Raw genomic sequence first — 19897 nt, forward strand, 5'->3', positions numbered from 1 at the left:
AACAGCATGGAAGCAAGCCAATATACAGCCAATTCAAAAAGTGATTAATGTTTACTGTCCACTTATGAGCCTTCTGCTCTTGTCTCAGTGTTATTCAAATTAAAAAGATCATTAACAGTCAACTTCTTTGACATCTGGAGCACTGTCAACTAATCAGTGACCACCCACATGGATTTCGCCAATCTAGATCCACAGATCTCCCAGCCTACACCATCCACCTCCAGACACACGAGATGGAAAGGCCTGGAGAAACCTGTGCTGCTGGTAGACTTGACATTTCCAAAGTACATAGTAGGATTTTGCAACAAGGGATTCTCAGTGAATGTTCTCTCAGGTCATTCACTGTGTAATGGTGGAAGGTGTTTTCTTTTCCAATTTTCTTCAGAGTTCATTGTTATTTTACTCACCATCTTCCTCACACCCTGTTCACAGTTTTGCTGAGGACAATACTGTGTTACTTAAAAGTCAAAGCCAAATAACTAGGACCTCCACATCACCTTTAAGGAATGTAAAGAACCAATTGTGGCTTCTGACCTAATGTCCAATCCTCAACTTTGCACAGCATACCTTGTTAGTAGACATCCACTGGGTACTGAACGAGCAAGGACGAGCAATATGGGACATAGCGGACCAAACTGTACTATCTATCGGCTTAAACTACAAATACATATGATGGTACAGCATGATGAGATTTCATGCTAAATGGGATATTGTCTGGTTAAAAATGGTTTTTGTCAGGAAACGTGGGAGAAAAGAAAAAAGTCAGTTACTGGACCAAACCCCAACTCAGCATCTAGAAGAACAATAAACCCAACATCAGTATATGGAGTATTAATGGAAAGGAAACTAAACTTGCAGAAGAACTGGAAACGTACCATGTGGATATAATTGGTATTATCGACACAAAGAAGATAAAAACAGGTGAGATCTTACTAAATAATAAGTTTAGGATGCTATATTTGGGTGATAACAATCAAAGAAAGGAGGGAGTAGCAATAGCATTCAACACCAAACTTGAAGATAAACTTCTTGATTTGAAGACAGTTGAAGGAAGAAGTGGAGGAATTTTTGAGTTACTAGAGCAGGCAGCTAACAAAGAAAATAGGAAAAGTAGTCCTTGTTGGAGATGTAAACATCAGAGTAGGAAATAAATCCCACCAGGCAAATAGGAATGTTTTGGGAAATTTTGGAGAAGAACGCAAGGCTAATAATAATAGTAAGTATCTGCAAGACTTCTGCTCAGAATATGGACTAGTCATACTAAAACCATGTTCCAACATGAAGATGTGCATAAGTTCACATGGAGAGAAGACACAAGAAATAGGAAAAGCCTTATTGACTATGTCATTGTTGATGGTGATATCTTCATGCTGATTCAGAATGAAAGAGTAGAGGATTTGAAATTGGAAGTGACCATCACTTAGTATTAAGTAGGATGCAAATGAATAGCACATTGAAAAACACAGCATGTAAGGAAGTTTTAAAAAGAATAGAAGTTGAGCATCTTTTACAGGTAAACTGTACACTCAACTGCATGCGTACTTAGGTTTAGATGCGCTGATTTAAATTCATAATACAATTCAATAGAATAACAACAGCATAAAGAGAAATAATTAAACAGCAGGATCAATTGTTTCAATATTTTGTCTCTATCACAGAGACATCCTCAGGAATACAATGTCAAAATTGTAACAAAACATACAAGAAACAAACAATAACAACATTAAATTTAGTTTAATCCTTTATCCAAGTGTAAGCAAACAAAGTTTGCGCCTGAAAATATCTTCAGGACTGAGGTAAGGTAGTGCAACACCAGGCAACTCCGAGCAAAGGTGAACCAAGCTCTCATCACTCCTTGTCTCAGTACCTCAAGTCCTCAAGGAGATGTGCTTTGCATTATGGGAGATACTGAGACAAGGAGTGATGAGAGCTTGGTTCACCTTTGCTCGGAGTTGCCTGGTGTTGCACTACCTTACCTCAGTCCTGAAGATATTTTCAGGCACAAACTTTGTTTGCTTACACTTGGATAAAGGATTAAACTAAATTTAATATAGTCTAACCAAGTGAAACATAAACATCAAACAATAACAGATTCCAAAAACTCAAACCCAGTTACCCTCTCCATCCTATAGTAGATGCTACTGACTAGCCTTCTTTTAAATTAGTTAAAACAATTGGCTAAATATTCATTTCCACTTATTGGCCACACTTCTTATATAAAAATTCCATGCAACAAATTCTTAATCAAAAATTTAAACAATAATGATATCATGATGAGCTCTGATGTCACCTCCTTATTCACAAATATGCCCCTTTCTGACACTCTAAATTTACAGAAAAATGCCCTACCCACACCAACATTATTGATCTCTTTAATTCTTCTATCCATAATGGTTACTTCTCTTGGAAGGATGCCTTATATAAACAGATAGAATGTATTTCCATGGGTCTACACCTGGGAAGGTGTAGGGCCATGGAAGCCATCACCCAATTTCTATATGGAGCAATTTGAAAAACATGCTCTTGATACTGCCACTCTAAAACCTTCTATTTGGTTAAGACATAGCTCAGGCACATTAGACTCTTTCCAAAATACAGCTCATTGCAGGAAAAGAAAATAACAGCTTGCCTTTTTTAGATATTCTAATCGCACATCTGCCCAATGGTACCATTTCTTTTGCAGTTTACAGAAAACCCATCCACACAGGTAAATACATACATAAACTTTCACATCATCTCCTTCAACAAAACCCTTGTCAACAGAGCCTCTAAACCTTTGTTCCATCCAAGTTTCCCTTACAGCTGAATTCACCTTTATTCCTCAAACCTTCCTATTCAATGATTATAATGTGCCAAAAAAGATCTATCCTTCCACCTCCTCACATCCTTCTCAACATAAAGACTATAGTAATGCCATTACTACTCCCTATATCCAGGGCACTTCAGAAAAAATAGCCAGAACTTTAAAGAAATATAATCTCTGCACTGCTTCAAGCCTCATTTGAAGCTGGGCTTCCTTTCTCCTCTCTCCTAAGGGCCCATTTCCTTCCATGTCTATTCCAGGCGTTTAAAAAGTTCCTTGTTCTTGCAACCTACCATATTATGATCAAACTACGAGGAAATCTGCTAATATCTGCCTAGATGAATACAAAAAATACATCTGCCAAAACAGCTATGGTCAGTCAAGTCTAACTGACTATGCCTTGAATACCTTGCACAGAATCAGATGGAAGAAAACTATTACGTTCCATCACAGCAAATACAAACTTGAAAAAAACTCCTTTTAGAATCAGTAACAGATTTTAAAAAAATCTTAATAAATATGATTGTTAAGCTTCCCAAGATTTGGGTAACTTTAATTCTTAGGCCTCAAACCCAAAACTAAGGCTAGCCAACATAGAGAGTACCTCTCACAAGACTAATCTTTATATAGTCTAATTGCATTTCTTCCTCTTATTGTTTCTTGTGTGTGTGTTATTACAATTTTCACATTGCATTATTGAAGATGTCTCTGTGATGGAGATAAAATATTGAAATTATTAAACTTACTGTTTAATCACAGGACTCAATGACAAAGGCAAGTGGATAATTGTTGGGTTGAAATGCTGATTCTCTTCAAGCAAATTCCAAAATATTATCTGAAATTGCCATAACAACATTCACTATTTATTTCTTAAAGTTTTAAACTTTTTTTGTATGTGAACCATATGCGAAACTTTTTAATTTCTTTTTCGTAAAGTAAAATCAGGGGTGCGAGATATACACGAGGGCAAGTTATATTCGAGTAAATAAGGTATTACTGAAGAAAAAATAAACATTTGAAAACAAGAAACAAATCTTAGACCTAGTGGCAAAAAAGAAGTCAGTTGAAACTTATGGCAATAAGTCATCAAGTGCCTTTGGGAAACAGAAAAATGTAAGAACGTTAAGTACGTGTAAATATGGCTAAACAAAAAAGTCATGCAAGATTTGAAAATAATACAAAAGATAAATATTATGAAGGTGACAAAATATTCTGAAGGGTATTGAAAAAGTTAAGAGGAGGAGGAAAGAATACTGTAAAAGAAATCAGAGATGATAAAGGTGACATAAAAACCAAAGATAAAGGTCACTGGAAATTTGTAGTAATTATTAATATTATTATTATTAATAAAAGAGACCTCCAGGTAGTCAGGAACTCATCACCAATGGCAATCCATTCCAATCATGAACCACTTATGCGAGAAAAATCTAGTTCTCACTCCTTTCTTGAGAGCGTTCATTCTCAGTTTCCAAAGATGCCCTCTCGTCCTTTCCCCATCCTCTATAAAATGAAAAATTCTAATCAACCCAAATCCTGTATGACCCTTTCAGAAGTTTGTAAGCCTCAATCATATCACCCTCCTCTTTCTCCTGTTTGCTAATGTCAGCAGTCTACAAATTCTCAATCTGTAGTCATAATCAGTATTCCACAATCCTCATATAATTTTCGACACTATCCTTTGCACTCTCTCTATTTACTATATCAATTACCACGGACGGAAACCAGAAGACCAGACCTGCATGCAATAGTCCAAGTGAGATCTTATCAAGGCCTTGTAAAGAGGCAAAATGGCATCCTTACCTTTGCATGTCAATGTCCCTTTCAGCATTACAATTATTCTCTGAGTTGTATTTGCAATCTTAGCTATATGGCCCTTGAACTACCTTACCTAGTCAAATCAACCTCTGCTTTCTCGAGGTAGCCCAATTCTACTAAAGAGGTCCTGGCATTTTCATATATCACTCTACTGGGCCTGGTGAAACATCACCCTCACTTACTAGAGGACTGAAGTGGCTTATGACATGTTTGGTCCCCAGAACAGAGGTTCCAGCTTCTCTTCCTCCTCTTCAATGATATACCAAAAATACTGTACTGTGGTGATCCAGAGCTATCCCCATGTTTGAGGATAGAACAATAAGATTTTTATTTTTGTTTATTATTATTATTTTTTTTTTTTTACAGGATGGCCTCCAGAGTTGTCCATGATGGGACTGAAAATATCAATGCATTGTAGGGGATGCCCTCGCAATCAGCTGGTGCACAAACCATCTAACTGATAGACCTGGAGACTAAATGCTCTCTCTATAGTTAATATGTTTAAGCATCTGTATCCACCTCATTGCATGTCCCCTCCTTTTTCAAACTCAAATAAATATAGTATCAGTGCAACAAAAATAAAAAACAAACTTCATTCAAAAAATTTCAACTAATGAAAAAACCACACACAAAAACATTTCTTCAACATCCACTTTACCAGCATCTGTGACATAATAATGAACATACCATCTCCTACAAGCATCCAAACTCAACTACCTGTTAGAGTGAACTCTAAACTGAAGCCAAAGTAATCATAATTCTTTTAATTGTTTAAATTATTATTATTACTATAGTCTACTCCAAGAAGTTTTTAGACTCATGGAGGGAGGCCCTAAACATGTCAAGAACTATCCAACACTTGTGCTGTGTCTATCATACTTGGCTTTGAACTCATTCACACTCATGGCACCCACAACAAACTCTGGCAACCTATTCCACTCATTCACTACTCTCCAAGCAAAAAACCTGGTTCCAACACCCTTGCAAATTACAGTCTTCCTCCGTTTCCATCAATGGCCCCTAGTTCTCTCACCACCAGACCTGTTCTGAAAAATTTCCTCTGAATTAATCTTGTAAAAAAACCCCTCAGTAATTTGTGTCTTAATCATATCACCCTTTTTCTGCCTATCAGTCAGTTTCTGTAACCCACAAATCTTCAACATGTTCTCGTAAGGTTCATTCCATGGACCTGCTACCATTTTGGTCAATCGCCTCTGGATCCTCTACACCAGCGCTTCCCAAACTGTGGGCCGCAGCCCCCTTGGGGGCCATAGGTTTTGTTGAGGGGGGCCCGTGAAATAATGAAAACAAATTTAAAATGTTTTAAGACTAAGTAGATTTTTTTTATTTTAAAAGAAAAGTATTTAACTTTTATTATTTATTATTTCTTTTTTGTTATTTTTTATATTTTAATGGAAAAATTCACACATTGGTGTTGGTTCACAAACTTTGCTTCCTGCGTATTTTGGTGCTTAATGAATATTAGTAAATATTGCTTATTTATATGTTTCATTTCAAAGCAGTGGTTAATTGTATTTACTTCGAATGCTCTCCAGGGAAGCTCTAAATCTTCCTGTCCCTTTCATCACGCATTCGTAATTAGGGACTGTTGATATCGACTTTATATACATATCAAAACTAGTTTTATATTATCACTGTCATCCGAGCTAGTTTTCTGTTACTAATAAAAGTTTTGCATATACTTCACACATGAAAAAAAGCTTAAACAAGTTCATGTGGGGAGATAGTAACTCGCTTGCAGTGGTAAACAACATGCCCTCCCTAACAGCCACTATACTGCAGAGGCAATAAAAACAAGTACTTTTATTATGCCAGTGAATAAGATATATTTCTCAACAAATAGTGCAATTAGAGACAACTAGGATAAAAACACACTAATTAATGAATCACATGTCCCCTCATACAGAAACTATTGCTGTATAGACTGAAACAAAACCATACGTTGTATGGGCAAACACAGTATCTAACTAAAAACTATTGTTATTAATTAGATGTGTGCGAGTTCAATTTCCCAAGGCAGCAATAAAATTTAACGGAACGTGTTAAAATTCGTAAAAGTGTTAAAACTAAGTTATATATATATATATATATATATATATATATACATAATGAATGTTAAGGCAGTTTCACATATGGAATTCGGTTGAAGAGAGTTAGCATTTCAACTCAACTGTCAGCTATGCTTTTATCTTTTGGTTGCACGATCTTCTGTTAATACCACACCAATCATATGCACGTTTTAATAACCTGCCTTTGCTGTCTGTTTCGCGTTAGGCTTAATTACCGTAAAGGGAGAAAAGCAAAAAAATAGAAAAATGTTCCTGGTCCGGGGATTCCCTTATTCAGGTAATATTCACTAATTTCATGTTATCAGTCTGTGGTGTGCCAGTATCGGTAAGTGGTGATATCATTTAATCCATTCTATGTTAAAAAATTTAACCCTGAGATGGATAAATGGCTGATAAAAAATAAAAAAAAAAATCCTGCAAACAATCAGAAGAACCAGAAACAGACTCAAAAAAAGGACAGTATTTCATATTTTACCAGAACAGCCTGCATCGTCTTCAGAACCAAACGGTAAGAGGCAAAAAATGTAATATATGCATTTGATTTTTGCAATATTCGCTGTGTATGTTTTGTACTGAATATAAATACAATAAATATTATAATAATATCTCTCTCTATTACGATTTTTTTTTTGAGGGGGGCCATGAAATATTTTAATTTTTGCAAAGGGGGCCCTGACATCCAGAAGTTTGGGAAGCACTGCTCTACACCTCCCCCCCGGCACCGAGATCTATGTACAGTAGTCAAGATGGGGTCTTATCAAGGTTCGATAAAGAGGAACAACAGCTTGCTTTGGTTTTGTCAATTTTCGGGCATACAGTTTCACCAATGTGGTATATAGCTGGTAATCTTTTCACCCCAAAATGCATAACCTTACACTTCCCAACATTAAATTGACATCCATTGTCCCTGTTCGTCAAAGTATTCTTTAGTAACCAAGTAATCTGATGAGCTGCTTTAGGCAATTTTGCTACATGTCCCTTAAACTTTAACTCCCTATCTACTAACACACCCAAGTCTCTGGTTTCATCAATTTCCGGGAGTACAGTTCCACCAATGTAGTATACAGCTGGTAATCTTTTCACCCCAAAATGCATAACCTTACACTTCCCAACATTAAATTGACATCCATTCTCCTTTGCCCAGTATACCAATCTATCCAAATCATCCTGTCAAAATTTTGACATCATCTGTATTAACTATTACTCTACACAACTTTGCATCATCGGCAAATAACTGAAAGTTCCTCTCAGATCCTTTCCTATATATTGTTAATGTACAAATTAAACAGTAGTGGTCCTAGAACAGAAACCCTACGGCACGCAACTAGTCACAGGCCTTTTTTTTGGATTCTAGTCCTGAATAAACTACTCTATATCCATCAACCACCCTCCTATCCATCCCCCATGTGCTGCACTTTACTGATTAGAATTTCATGTGGTATCCTGTCAAAGGCCTTTGCAAAGTCCAGCAGTATCACTGTAAACCCATTACCTTTATCAAACTCAGCTTTCACTCTACTATAAAATGTGAGCAAGTTACTGAGGCATGATGTACCCTTCACAAAACCATGCTCCCCCCCATACAATATCCCATTTCCATCTACCCATTTCTGTATTTTGCTCTTTACCAACTTCTCCAATACTCTGCCAACAACTCCTGATATGCTGAATGATCAATAATTTGCTGCATCAGTCTTGGAGTCTCCTTTATGTAATGGAACTATTTCCCCCTCTTTTCATCCCTCAGAATTAACACAGAGTTGAGATTCAGATTAAACAACATGGTGAAGAGAACTGACAATTCTCTCGCCGCTTCATGTAAAACTCAAGCTGGTATACCATCCAATCCCACAGCTGTATTCACATTAAGGTTCTGTAATGTTATGCACCTCCATTTCATTTACCTCAGTTCTTTGGCTCTCTTGTTCCTGTAATATCACTACCTGAATGATATACTCTTGCAAAGTGTTCATTTAGTAATTCTACAATTTCGACTGATCCAGTTACCTCCCTACCATCAGCATTCATTAAAATCATTCTGCCATATACAATCTTTCTTTTACTTGCAGCATATCGAAAGAACTGTTTGGGATTATCTTTAGCCTGTATTGCTACTTCCTTTCATATCTGCTTTAGCCTTTCTTATCACACTAGTTACAGTTCTGGCCTGTGCCTTGTACTGTTCATGTGCCTGCTGGTCATCTTTCTCCTTAAATTTCCTTCACAATTGTTTCTTTTTTTGCAGCTCCAGCTTAATGATGATATTAATCCATTTAACTCCCACTTGATTTACTCTCCTGACTCTAGGTATGCTGTCTGCCATTATTCCCCCCCCCCCAAGCATTCCTTTACCACTTCCTATGCACTATCTACATCCAGCCCTTGCAATTTTACATGCCATGGCACTGATCCAAGCAATCTCTTAAGTTGGTCATACTTATCAGCCCTGTAATTCCACCTACACCCTGTCTTAACTGAATATTCCACACATTTAGCCACCTCCCAGGTTGCCCATTACTGGCAACGTGGTCATATTTGTTATAGACAAATTCTCAGATGCAATTACTAGGTAATTATACCTTAACTAAACATAGACATGTAACCACAGTAGTAAGATTTTTAATAAGTAAATATTTCGTCCTAAGTATCATAGGACATCTTCAGTACAATTAATTCATCAGTCATTTCCCCACACATCAACCTAGACAAGAACAAACCCATAGGATTCCCATACCTTATATCAAAGGCATTTCCGAACGTCTTTCAAAAGAAATATTTCCAATTTATATTTATATAGCAGCCAATTTATATTTCATGAAGAAATATAATTTGGCTGCTACCTACAAGCCAATCAAGCAAATCTACAACTAGTTATCTTCTCCTAAAGACAAATTCTCACCTCTGATGCTACCCGGCATGTACGAGGGTCCCATGCTCCTGTGGATCTGCTAATGGATCTACCTGGACAGACAGGTAGATCCATTAGCAAACGCATTTTGGAACATCAAGACCATATCCGTCTTATCACACCACAGAAATCTGGCCTTGCACAACACGGAATTGAAAACCCAAACCATAGGATCCATTCGGAGAAGACTAAACTTTTACATAGATCTTCATATAAACATGAACGTTTATATAAAGAAAGTGCTGAAGTCCTACGTCACAGACCTAATTTGAACCGTAATGACGTTCTTACTATCCCTAAAGTCTGGGAAATTGTCATCTTAAATTGTGTAAAATAATATTTATATATGTTATCTCATTTTAATGTATTTTTTTTTTAAATCCAGATTATTTCCTTCCTCCATTGTGTCCTCTCCTCCTTCCGATCTATGTTCCCATAGTTGAAATCCCCCATAATAATTACCTGTCCTCCACTCACTGAGTTTATTTACAATGCATACCATCTCCATCTTTTCCAACTCCTGGTCTATAGCAACATCCAATTGTATATTTTGTTCAGCTGGCATCTATCTCACACCAGATAGCCTCAAATGTGCTATTTTTACTGTCCTGCAAACCTCTACTCTCTTTGGTTGCAATTCATCGGATATCATCAATAACAATCCTCCCCCCATTCTTTTCTCTCTATCCTCCCTGAACACACTATACCCTTCACATTCTATCCCACTAACTATATCATCTTCTGTTAGCCATATCTCAATAAAGTCAATAACCTTTGACCGGGATGAATTAACCAATGCCAAAAATTACTCCTGCTTGTTCCGAATGCTCCTGATATTAGTGTGCATAAAGTGCAAAAGTTCCTTAGGCCCACCGCTATCCTGACCCTTTATACTAAATATCCCATTCTGGTTTGTTACCCAGTGGCACTAACTTAAGAATTACTTTCAGTAATTCTTTCATGTCTCGTATCTCGTGATACATCAAATTACAGCACATATTTCTGTAATTGTGTTACAGAAACTATCTGTTGGAATGAGAGCCTTCATTCCCTGCTATGTTTAAACCCCTGCCCAATACCAAGTTTCATTATCAGACTACACTGAAGCCTGAAACAGTTGCAAACAACCATTAACACATCTGTCTGACTGTGAAAGAGCAAAATGCAAAAAATTCACCTGATGCACAAATGCTAGTTGGTTGTCTTCTAGTCTCTTGCATTAGGCCTCAGGATGCAATTTCTGTCTATCTGTGCTCCCACCCTCTCTAACCAGATGCCACTAATTGAATAGCAACTAATGAAAAAGAGCTAACCACCTGACACCATCCTTCTAACTCCTGTAGATGTGATCAAGGCAACCACCACCAACTAAACTAGAAACAAAACAATGTTTCAGTTGTTCATGCAGTGGCCTTCAGCTAGAAAGACAGAAGAATTTCAACACCTGTCCTTTATCATTCCTACACCTCAGCTGGTAACAACCTAACAGCATGGAAGCAAGTCCATAAAAAGTCAGCTATCAAACTAATGATGGTTAATATAGTTTTCACTTCAGTGTTCTCTAAAGTAGTAGTGAAGATCATCAACACTCAACTTCATCACCTAGAGAACTGCCAGTTCTCTAGGTGATGAAGTTGAGTGCTTTGGATTCTACCACTTGATATTCACAGCAGATCTTGCCTAAGGAAAGGTTTGGAGAAACCTGTGCTGTTGCACTTGATATTTCCAAGGCTCTGATAGGATCTGAATAGTGGTTTTGGCTAAATTTCTCTATTAGTCCATATAAATTTATATAGGTGCTTATCTACCAAACTAGCTTCATTTGTTCTATTATCTATTAACAAGCTTAATTTTCAATTTTTTACTAAAAATTTTAGCTAGACAGCTTAAGTAATTCAAGAACATGGTTGCCATTTTCCATGTTCTACCTTTTTTCTTCTTTTTACTGCTGATTTCCTAACCAAAATTGTTATATCAGTTATTCATTTTAGTTATTAAACTATTAATAACTATTCAATTATTAAATTTAATATTTTGATTTCAAAATCAGATTTAATGTTGCAGTCATTCATAATATGATCTGCATAGATTTTGGATTCCATTGTTATTCATATGATGGAAATAGAATGTACCTTTCTCTAAAACTTAATTTTTACATATTATTTAAATATATAACTTGCATAAAAGAAGTTATATGATAAATCATGATCTTTCTTCTTGGAAATGTAAGAATTCAACAAAATTTAAGCAGACAATGACCTGAAACACCAAGTAGTTGAATTTTTGAGCAAAATGCCAAAATACTACACTAGTTACATCATAAAATACCTTATTTTATGATGTAATTAGTGAAAATCTGTGAATACATAAATATACCAGACAAAGAAAGAGAATCATGGGAAAATTATTTTACAAATTATGTGAAGGCAAAGAAGAATAAAAATGTTAGAGATATTATAGCTAGAAAACACAAATTGAATTGGAATAGGAAATCAACTGGACTAAATAGAATTCATAACAAAATGATAAAATATGGAAGTAAAGAAAAGATATCCAGTGAATGGAGGTTGAACATTACAATACCAGTATTTAAAAAGATAAAATCTGAAAATCCATAAACTATTGAGGAATAAACTTGCTATGCACTATCCTAAAAATATGTACAAAAATTATCAGAGAAGAATAAGAATCTAAACTGAATTGTAACAAAAAAAAAAAAAAAAAAGGAATAATAGAATATAACAAGCCAATATCTGTGTGTTTCATTTGACTTAGAGAAGGCTTTCAAAGATGAGACTTTTTCAAATTTTTGATAAGTAGAGGCAGTAGTTCCAATTCAGGTTAAGATGATGAAGCAAGGCCTCAGCACTCTCCTTAAATAAACAGTCAAAAATGAAGCATCACTGACAAAGTAAGCATATTCTAGACTAGAAGATTCTGTGGTCAGTGTCAATTATATGTTGTGCAAGGGCAGATTTCTCAGGCTTTTATGAACAAACTGGATATTGTGAAGAAAAGATTACAAGAACACCAGTCCTACATCATTAATAAAAAGTCTGAGAAATCTGGCCTAGCACAACAATGAAAAAGTCTCTGTACAGTGACCCCCCCCATCCCCCAACAAACAAACACTATATTGTGTATGCATGCAAACAAATTAAGTTTTATTGTATCATTAAATGCTGGACACAGACAATTAGCCTATGACTATATTTAGACCATTGATTAGAGTAATTAAGAAAAATGGAGTGACATGACCTTGCATAATGAAAATACCTTCTCCCCAATAGACACTATTGAATAGAGGCAAACAAAACAAAGTAGATGTTTTATTGTAATACTAAGTACAGTACAGTAATCTACCCATCTAAATACAATATCCTAACTATATAATTCAAAATTTTAGCTGCAGAAAATATGTGGTCACAGGGTGCAAAAACCAACCGATTCAATGTAAGGCAAATTTTCAAAAGAATATAAAAATGTATATATAGTTTGAAATCAGAAGTACATTCAAGATTTTCTATATCATTATAAGAGTTAAAAATATTAATTTTACAAATAAAATTCTGTAGAAAAAAAATAGAAACTGACATGCATTATATATTGAAAACCTTTAAAAATGCACCCACCCACCCAATTCTGAGGAGACATACGTATAGTCAAGTGAGTTCCCACCCGATGCACAAAAAGAACTCAAGATGAATATGTTAAAAACTAAAGAGGATCATGCTTTTGAAATAATCAGATTTTTGCAACATGAACACAATTACGAAATATTCCATTCCATTTCCCCTTTCCTGTTAGTCCTAATGGCCAATCATGGCAAAGTAACTTGGCATCTTAGAAACTTGATAATGCTTATGAGAGAGCAGTTACTCCTATCTGCGTTGTCTGTGTGTTGTTCTGACTAGTTTACCTGTTCTGAAGGATGAAAAACCCAGGTTTCTGGGAACAACAATCCTGTCACATCTGTGTAAGACTGGCTAACTCACCTTCAGTTGAAAAACCCTGATAAAGATTCTCTGCATCTGTGACAAAATTCAAACCCAGGGATTTTCCAATCAAAGGGCTCCATCTATGCAGCTGAGGTATGGATGCTCCGATTATAAAATATCAGTCATGTAAATGAAAGTTAGTGCTTTTCAGCATATTCATAGCATTTTATCATAAATTATGAAGCACTGATTTATTATATTTAATTGCTATAATAATGTGTACATCTGTAAAGGGGGAAAGGAATAAACATCAAATATGAATATATCTCATATATTATTATTTGATTAATATCATTATTATAAAGAATATATACTGTAATTTCTTTAAAGAATTTACCTTGTTGAGAAGATTAACTTTTGTATGAGTATTTGATGCATCTCCACTATGTTTCACTAAAAGTGCAATGAGACGAACGTATGCATCCAGTGTGTGGAAACACTTAGCACGGATAAGAGTTGGAGCACCAGTACTTTGGTCAGTTAATGCACGATAGCAAAGATCAACACACATTTCAGTACTAAGCCGAAAGAACCGGGTAATCAGCTCATCTGTCTTCAGAATCCCCTGTAAATTCATCTGGTATCAAAAAAGTACATACAAATTATTGCCAAGAAAAATTTTTAAAGTTATTTAAAAGGTTCAAAAATCATTCATGAATGTAGCTTGGGATTAAAATAACTGCTTGTAATAATTAGATAAATGTCTGCATTTTTAAATACTACTGCTGCAGACATGTTCAAAAATGCTGTTGATAGCTTAAAAAAGTCTTAACAGGAAGCATATGGACCACAATTATCCCTGGTCATTATTAACATTTCAAATGAAAGCTATTTGGAATTTTTATAATATTTTATATATTGCATTGCATATAAAAAAGATTCAATTATGAATGACAGCAGAATTAAAATAAGACTTCAATTGTCATGTCATAAATAACTATAAAAATGTAAAAGCAGCAAATCTGCCTTATGATGAAAAATTGTAAGAAAAGAGTAAAACACATTTGAAAGCAGAAAATAAAAAGGAGAAAACAAGACAAACATAAAATAAATTGTATGTAAAAAATATGGGAAAGCTTTTTTGGAACTAATTTCTACCAATCATACTATTTTCTTGGGAGTTTGAAGTTTACTTCTTCAACCTAGAATAACTGGTAAAAAAAAAAAAAAAAAAAAAAAGCAAATAAAACAATAATTAATCACACTAAGCAATCATGCAAATACCAAACTAAAATGAAATTACTCTTGAATGACATGCATTTCTGGAAAAATAAATATGCAATAAATATGCATGTACAAGGAAACAACATACAGAATTATGCTGGCAATGGCTAGAGCAATAGAAAATAGGATACAAGTTTTAAGGAGAACAGGCTTTTAAAACTTCAAAATCCATATACATTCCCCTATGAAGCCCCATATGATTCATTGAATGGCATTTCAATACAAAAACAACTTCTATATCACTTTTGTTCTATTCTATCCAGTTCGGTGTGAAGTGATAATGGCATGGATCTCATCCGCTGGTATATTGTTTTTAAGATGAGCCTTATAAACTCAAGGAGCTATATAAGCTTGTCCAGAACAGGCTTTTACAAACATCCATGCCCATGGTGGGATTTGAAGCCAGAACTCAACTTGTTGGTTGGGGAACGGGTGTGCTATCCACACAGCCAACCATGCCAGCTCTTAATTAGTCTCTCTGATCCTCACTGAGAGATTAGACATGGTTAGTGAAATGCTTTCAACCTATTGTCATTGGTTTATTAACAACCACATCAGTATAACTGAAAATTAAGAAGTTGGTTTCCATGAACTAACTGAACATTGCTGAAATAGTACATATATATTTTAACTTCCAACTGCAAGAGATGCATGCATGCTTTTCCTAGTTATCTGGAGAATGTTCGAGATGCTCTTTTTGTGGTGCTGATAACAAACAGATTTACTTACATCTGAAAGCTAGCCTTGCTGACTGAGTAGATAGCAGATCTCTCTGAACCTATTGCCAAGAGGCAATAAGTTTAGGTCTCATGAGCACAGGTGTTTATGAATGTTTAGGTGGAAGATGAACTTCAGGGAGGTCTTCTGAAGTGGCTTGAAAACAATGTGTTTGGTTTCGAGAGCAGTTCATTAGTACCATGAGGTGTTAATGCATGATAGGTTTACAAATGCTTCATAGATGGATTCATATAAAAAAAAAATGAATGCAGAGTCCATCATGGCTGAGTGATTTGGTCTCGGATGAACCTTAATAAACTGTATTAAGTTTTCAGTTTATCAGACTTAAAAGGAGATAGGATTTTTTCAACTAGAAAATCATATTCCCTTTTGTGAAACAGGCAAAACTCACCTAAGCGCATATAACATCTAGACATGTAATAAACATATGTGACAGTCCTGGACAATGGATGGCAAAATAAATAGATAATTACAGTTGACTTAAGCAATCAGAAATCTTAGGAAAATATTAGATGAGAAAACAATAAGATGACTTTTCTTTAAAATATATTAATTTTTTCCTCTTTCCTGATATACTTGTAATCAATTTTTCTTAATTTTTTTGTTGCCTATAGCAATAATCTAAATAGTATGCTCTACTATTTTAGCTAGGGTTCTTCAAAAACAACAAATATTTCATTGTTGTTTTTAATGATGCACTGTTACTAAAAATAACAGTGCATCATCAATGTATAGAAACAAGCAAATGAAAGAACAGAAATACCAGGTACATACAACAATCAGTTTACCAATTAAAAATGGCTGCTACATGCTAGAAATTAAAATTAATAAATAATGTTAAAACTATTTTTGATGTTTATATAAAATGAGAATTTCTCAAACTTTTGGGGAAGAGAGAGACAAGCTTTATCCTACAGGATGCTGTTTAGTGTCAATCCTATGCTGTGCCAGGTCAGACTTTTGAGGTTTCACATGTTCAATATGAAACAATATTGACACACAGTATTGCTGTTCATTACTTCTCCCCCATCCCTCCCCCACAGAATGGCATGTATGCCAAAAGTATGTCAAATTACATTTACAAGGGATTTGGTAAACACCAGCTAAAGATAAAGGTAACAGTTAGTCTTTCGTAGATGGTAACAGATGAGAAATTTGTTGATAGGAAAATGAGTGGGATTAAAGTGATACTTCACAATTCTACCAATAGGTTCAAAGATACCAGAAATATAAGGGACTGGAACCCTACGGTCTGTTGAAGAATCCTTAGATGTTGAAACATAGGAGTCAATTATCTGTTGGATTTGATGAAGGTTGTAACTATTTAATTCCATTAAAGTTGATAGTGAGAAGTTCTTATTGTAAGCTTGAGGGAGAGGAGAACACATTATGTACTATGTTAATTAATGACTTGATAACACCAATTTTTTAAGAAGCATGATGAATGACCTTTTTTGGTAAATGTATCTACCAGTAAAGATAGGTTTCCAATAAACATTGGTTGACAAAGTACTGGAGGCTGTGCGAGTAAGAAGGATGTTAAAGAATGGTAAACTACAAGCGTTTTCTTTTTCAATGGTGACTTGAATACATGGGCAAAGGCCACTGATCTGATGTAGGAGACCTCAGCATGAGGCCAAACAGCAAAAATCATCAACGTAATGAAACCAAAGTATTGTTTAAAAAAAATAGTTTGCTAAAGGTGGAGACAGTACCTTCAATCTGTTTTTATTTTTCCAGCTTAAATATCCTGATTGTATAACAAATTCAAAAATCTTCACATTAGGAAAGAAATCATCATACAGTAAACTAATAGTGTCAAGATACACTGAATATGTGAAATCTCAAAAGTCTGGTCTGACACAGCATAGTGTTAATACTATGCTGTGTAGTATAGTATAGTATTGACACTAAACACAGTATCCTGTGGGATGGAGCTTGTCTTCTCCATAGAAGCAGTTTTAAATAAGAATGCCTTTTCAAAGAAAGTTGAAGCCCTTTTACATTGGCCTCATATGAATTGGAATCTCTCCCAAAAGTTTAGGAAATTCTCATTTCATGTAAACATCAAAAATAGTTTTAATATTAATTATTAATATTAATTTCTAGCATGCAACAACTGTTTTTAATTGGTAAACTGATTGTTGTTATGTGCCTTATATTCATGTTCTTCAATTTGCTTGTTGTTTCTACATACTAATGATGTAATGTTCTTTTCGGTACAAAATATTTGTACTTGCATTAAAGTTTATTTGGGTAATTTTGCTGTTTTATAGTTATGCCACCTTTACAGATTAGATTTATTGAACTCGGTTAATTTGCAAACCAAAAGAATCTAAGAAATAATCAATTAAATAATGCGCATGTGATGGCTGATTTATTTAAAAGTAAACTATTACAAGGCATTTCTAATTAATTTTTTTTTTTAAATATAGTTTAGAGTAACATTCCAGATACAAACTTAAAATATTTCTATGTTAAGCTTGTCACATCATATTTAATGTGAATAATGATTCATTCACAATGATATATATACGACAAAGCTGATGTACTAAACAGCATGAAATGGTGAAAATTGGGCTATGCCCACCAACCAATTTCACTAACAATCTCTGAACTGTGCCTATGTAATCTTGTGGAAATGTCATTTGTAGAATGTTTAAAGAAAACTGTTACAAGTCTAATTCTAGTCACCAACTAGAAGAACTTTTTTTTCTAGACCTTTCTTCAGCTAGTTCCTGAGTTAGTTGATCCTTGGCATAGGAAAGTATAGGTTTCTCCCTGAAGAACCAATTTCGAGTCCAACAGCTCAAAAATGCAGCCACAGAACTCACACCATTTTCAGACATAATATATTATTATGTGACACCTCCAGGGAGTCCAAAGACTCATCGAGGGAGGGTACCCACTCCACAACTCTGTCTCCACCAATTGCAACCAACTATCTACATCAACAGCATCTACCGCCAACCACCACGACTAGTATTTTCGCAGACAATCATCCATGCCGATGGCGGGATTCGAAGCGCAACCTTTTGGCTGGAGAGTGGATATGCTAATCACTCGGCCAACCAAGCCGGCATATATATCTATTAAGGTTTGAGGACTATGATATGGTGGCACTTGCTACTGTAATTTCTTCTTTGAAAGTCTTGATTTGGTGATAGCATTGAGCTCTCTAGGCTATCACTGATGGATGAAGGGTGGAGATCAGCTACTTACTGATCTTCAAAAAAATTAGTTAAGGCTAAAGGAGCTTTGATTATTCCCTTTTGGAAACAAAAACACTGAAGGGTGTATTTATATTTATATATATTTTTTTTTACCCTGGGCTGGGTAAATATGAAATAAATTATCAATCAATAATAGTTTCCATGAGGAAAAGAAGATTAATCTTTTTAAAACATTTTAAATCATTTAACATGCTAGATTAACTGTTCAATGAATTTTTAAGAAAATTATTTGCATTCCACATATGGTCAACTCTTACTTTAATGAATAGAATTATAAAAAAAATTACTGGAAACTTAACCTGAGTCCTCTATCATCAATGCCAATCTAAAGAAAATTCACTATAGCAAACCTTACAATAAGAAACTATTTCTTTCTGATGAGTTTTCATTATAATGAGAGTATGATTCTAAAATGTACATAGAATCATTCTTCCTACTCTGAAATATGGAAATAACTTTCATAAGCTATTAAAAATGAAGCCATCTTCTTCACTAGATAAAGAACATAAGTAGATGCAATAATGATTATAATAAATCCTACATACAAAATTTCTTTCTTTTTTTTTTTTTTTTTTTTTAATAGGATAACATTGTTTTAAATCAACTATAATATTGCTTAAAATCAAACTCAAACAATCTTAAATTTATTAATCCACTAACCTGATGAACAAATAATGAAAATGCTTTGGTGCTGTCACGGCCAGCACTTGGAGAATGATAGAGATTTACCCACTCACGCAAAAGAAATTCTGTCTTTTCATGTAGCCCTGGGGGATCATCTAATTCTCGAGCTTGTGTGATCCCAGAATGCATCATTGACATTGGTCCTACACCTGGTCCTGGTGCTCTGTCTAAAAAAGCAGGCTCAGTATTTGTTCTTAACATTTCAAGAAGCTGAGTTAAACTGTGAAAAGAGAACGATGTCACACATCATCAGAAAATAAGGTAATAAGGGAAGGTTTTTAATGTTTATATAATTAATACAGCATTCTTAATATAACCAACATCATTATGGTGAAATCACTCATGATATAAGGAACTATGAAACAGATCTTAATTCTTCCATAGTACTAAAGATAATTCACTAT

At 34.8% G+C, this 19897-nt stretch overlaps 1 protein-coding gene across 3 annotated transcripts in view; it reads right to left on the bottom strand.

Moving 5' to 3' along the window:
• Not1 (CCR4-NOT transcription complex subunit 1) overlaps nucleotides 1–19897 on the bottom strand; it is a 568860-nt gene that overhangs the window by 103954 nt on the left and 445009 nt on the right. For 2 of the 3 annotated variants that reach the window (XM_090401629.1, XM_090401628.1), the window contains exons 39-40: nucleotides 19470–19713; nucleotides 13952–14191 (exon numbers count right to left, since the gene is read on the bottom strand). In XM_090401629.1, coding sequence (XP_090257755.1) covers nucleotides 13952–14191; nucleotides 19470–19713 — 484 coding nt within the window. The remainder of the gene's footprint in view (nucleotides 1–13951; nucleotides 14192–19469; nucleotides 19714–19897) is intronic. The other variant, XM_090401630.1, reaches the window with a different exon arrangement.

The sequence above is a fragment of the Typopeltis vanoorti genome, chromosome 12 (assembly GCF_054136105.1).
Source record: "Typopeltis vanoorti isolate ZY-2024b chromosome 12, IOZ_Tvanoo_1.0, whole genome shotgun sequence".
Classification (NCBI taxonomy): domain Eukaryota; kingdom Metazoa; phylum Arthropoda; class Arachnida; order Uropygi; family Thelyphonidae; genus Typopeltis; species Typopeltis vanoorti.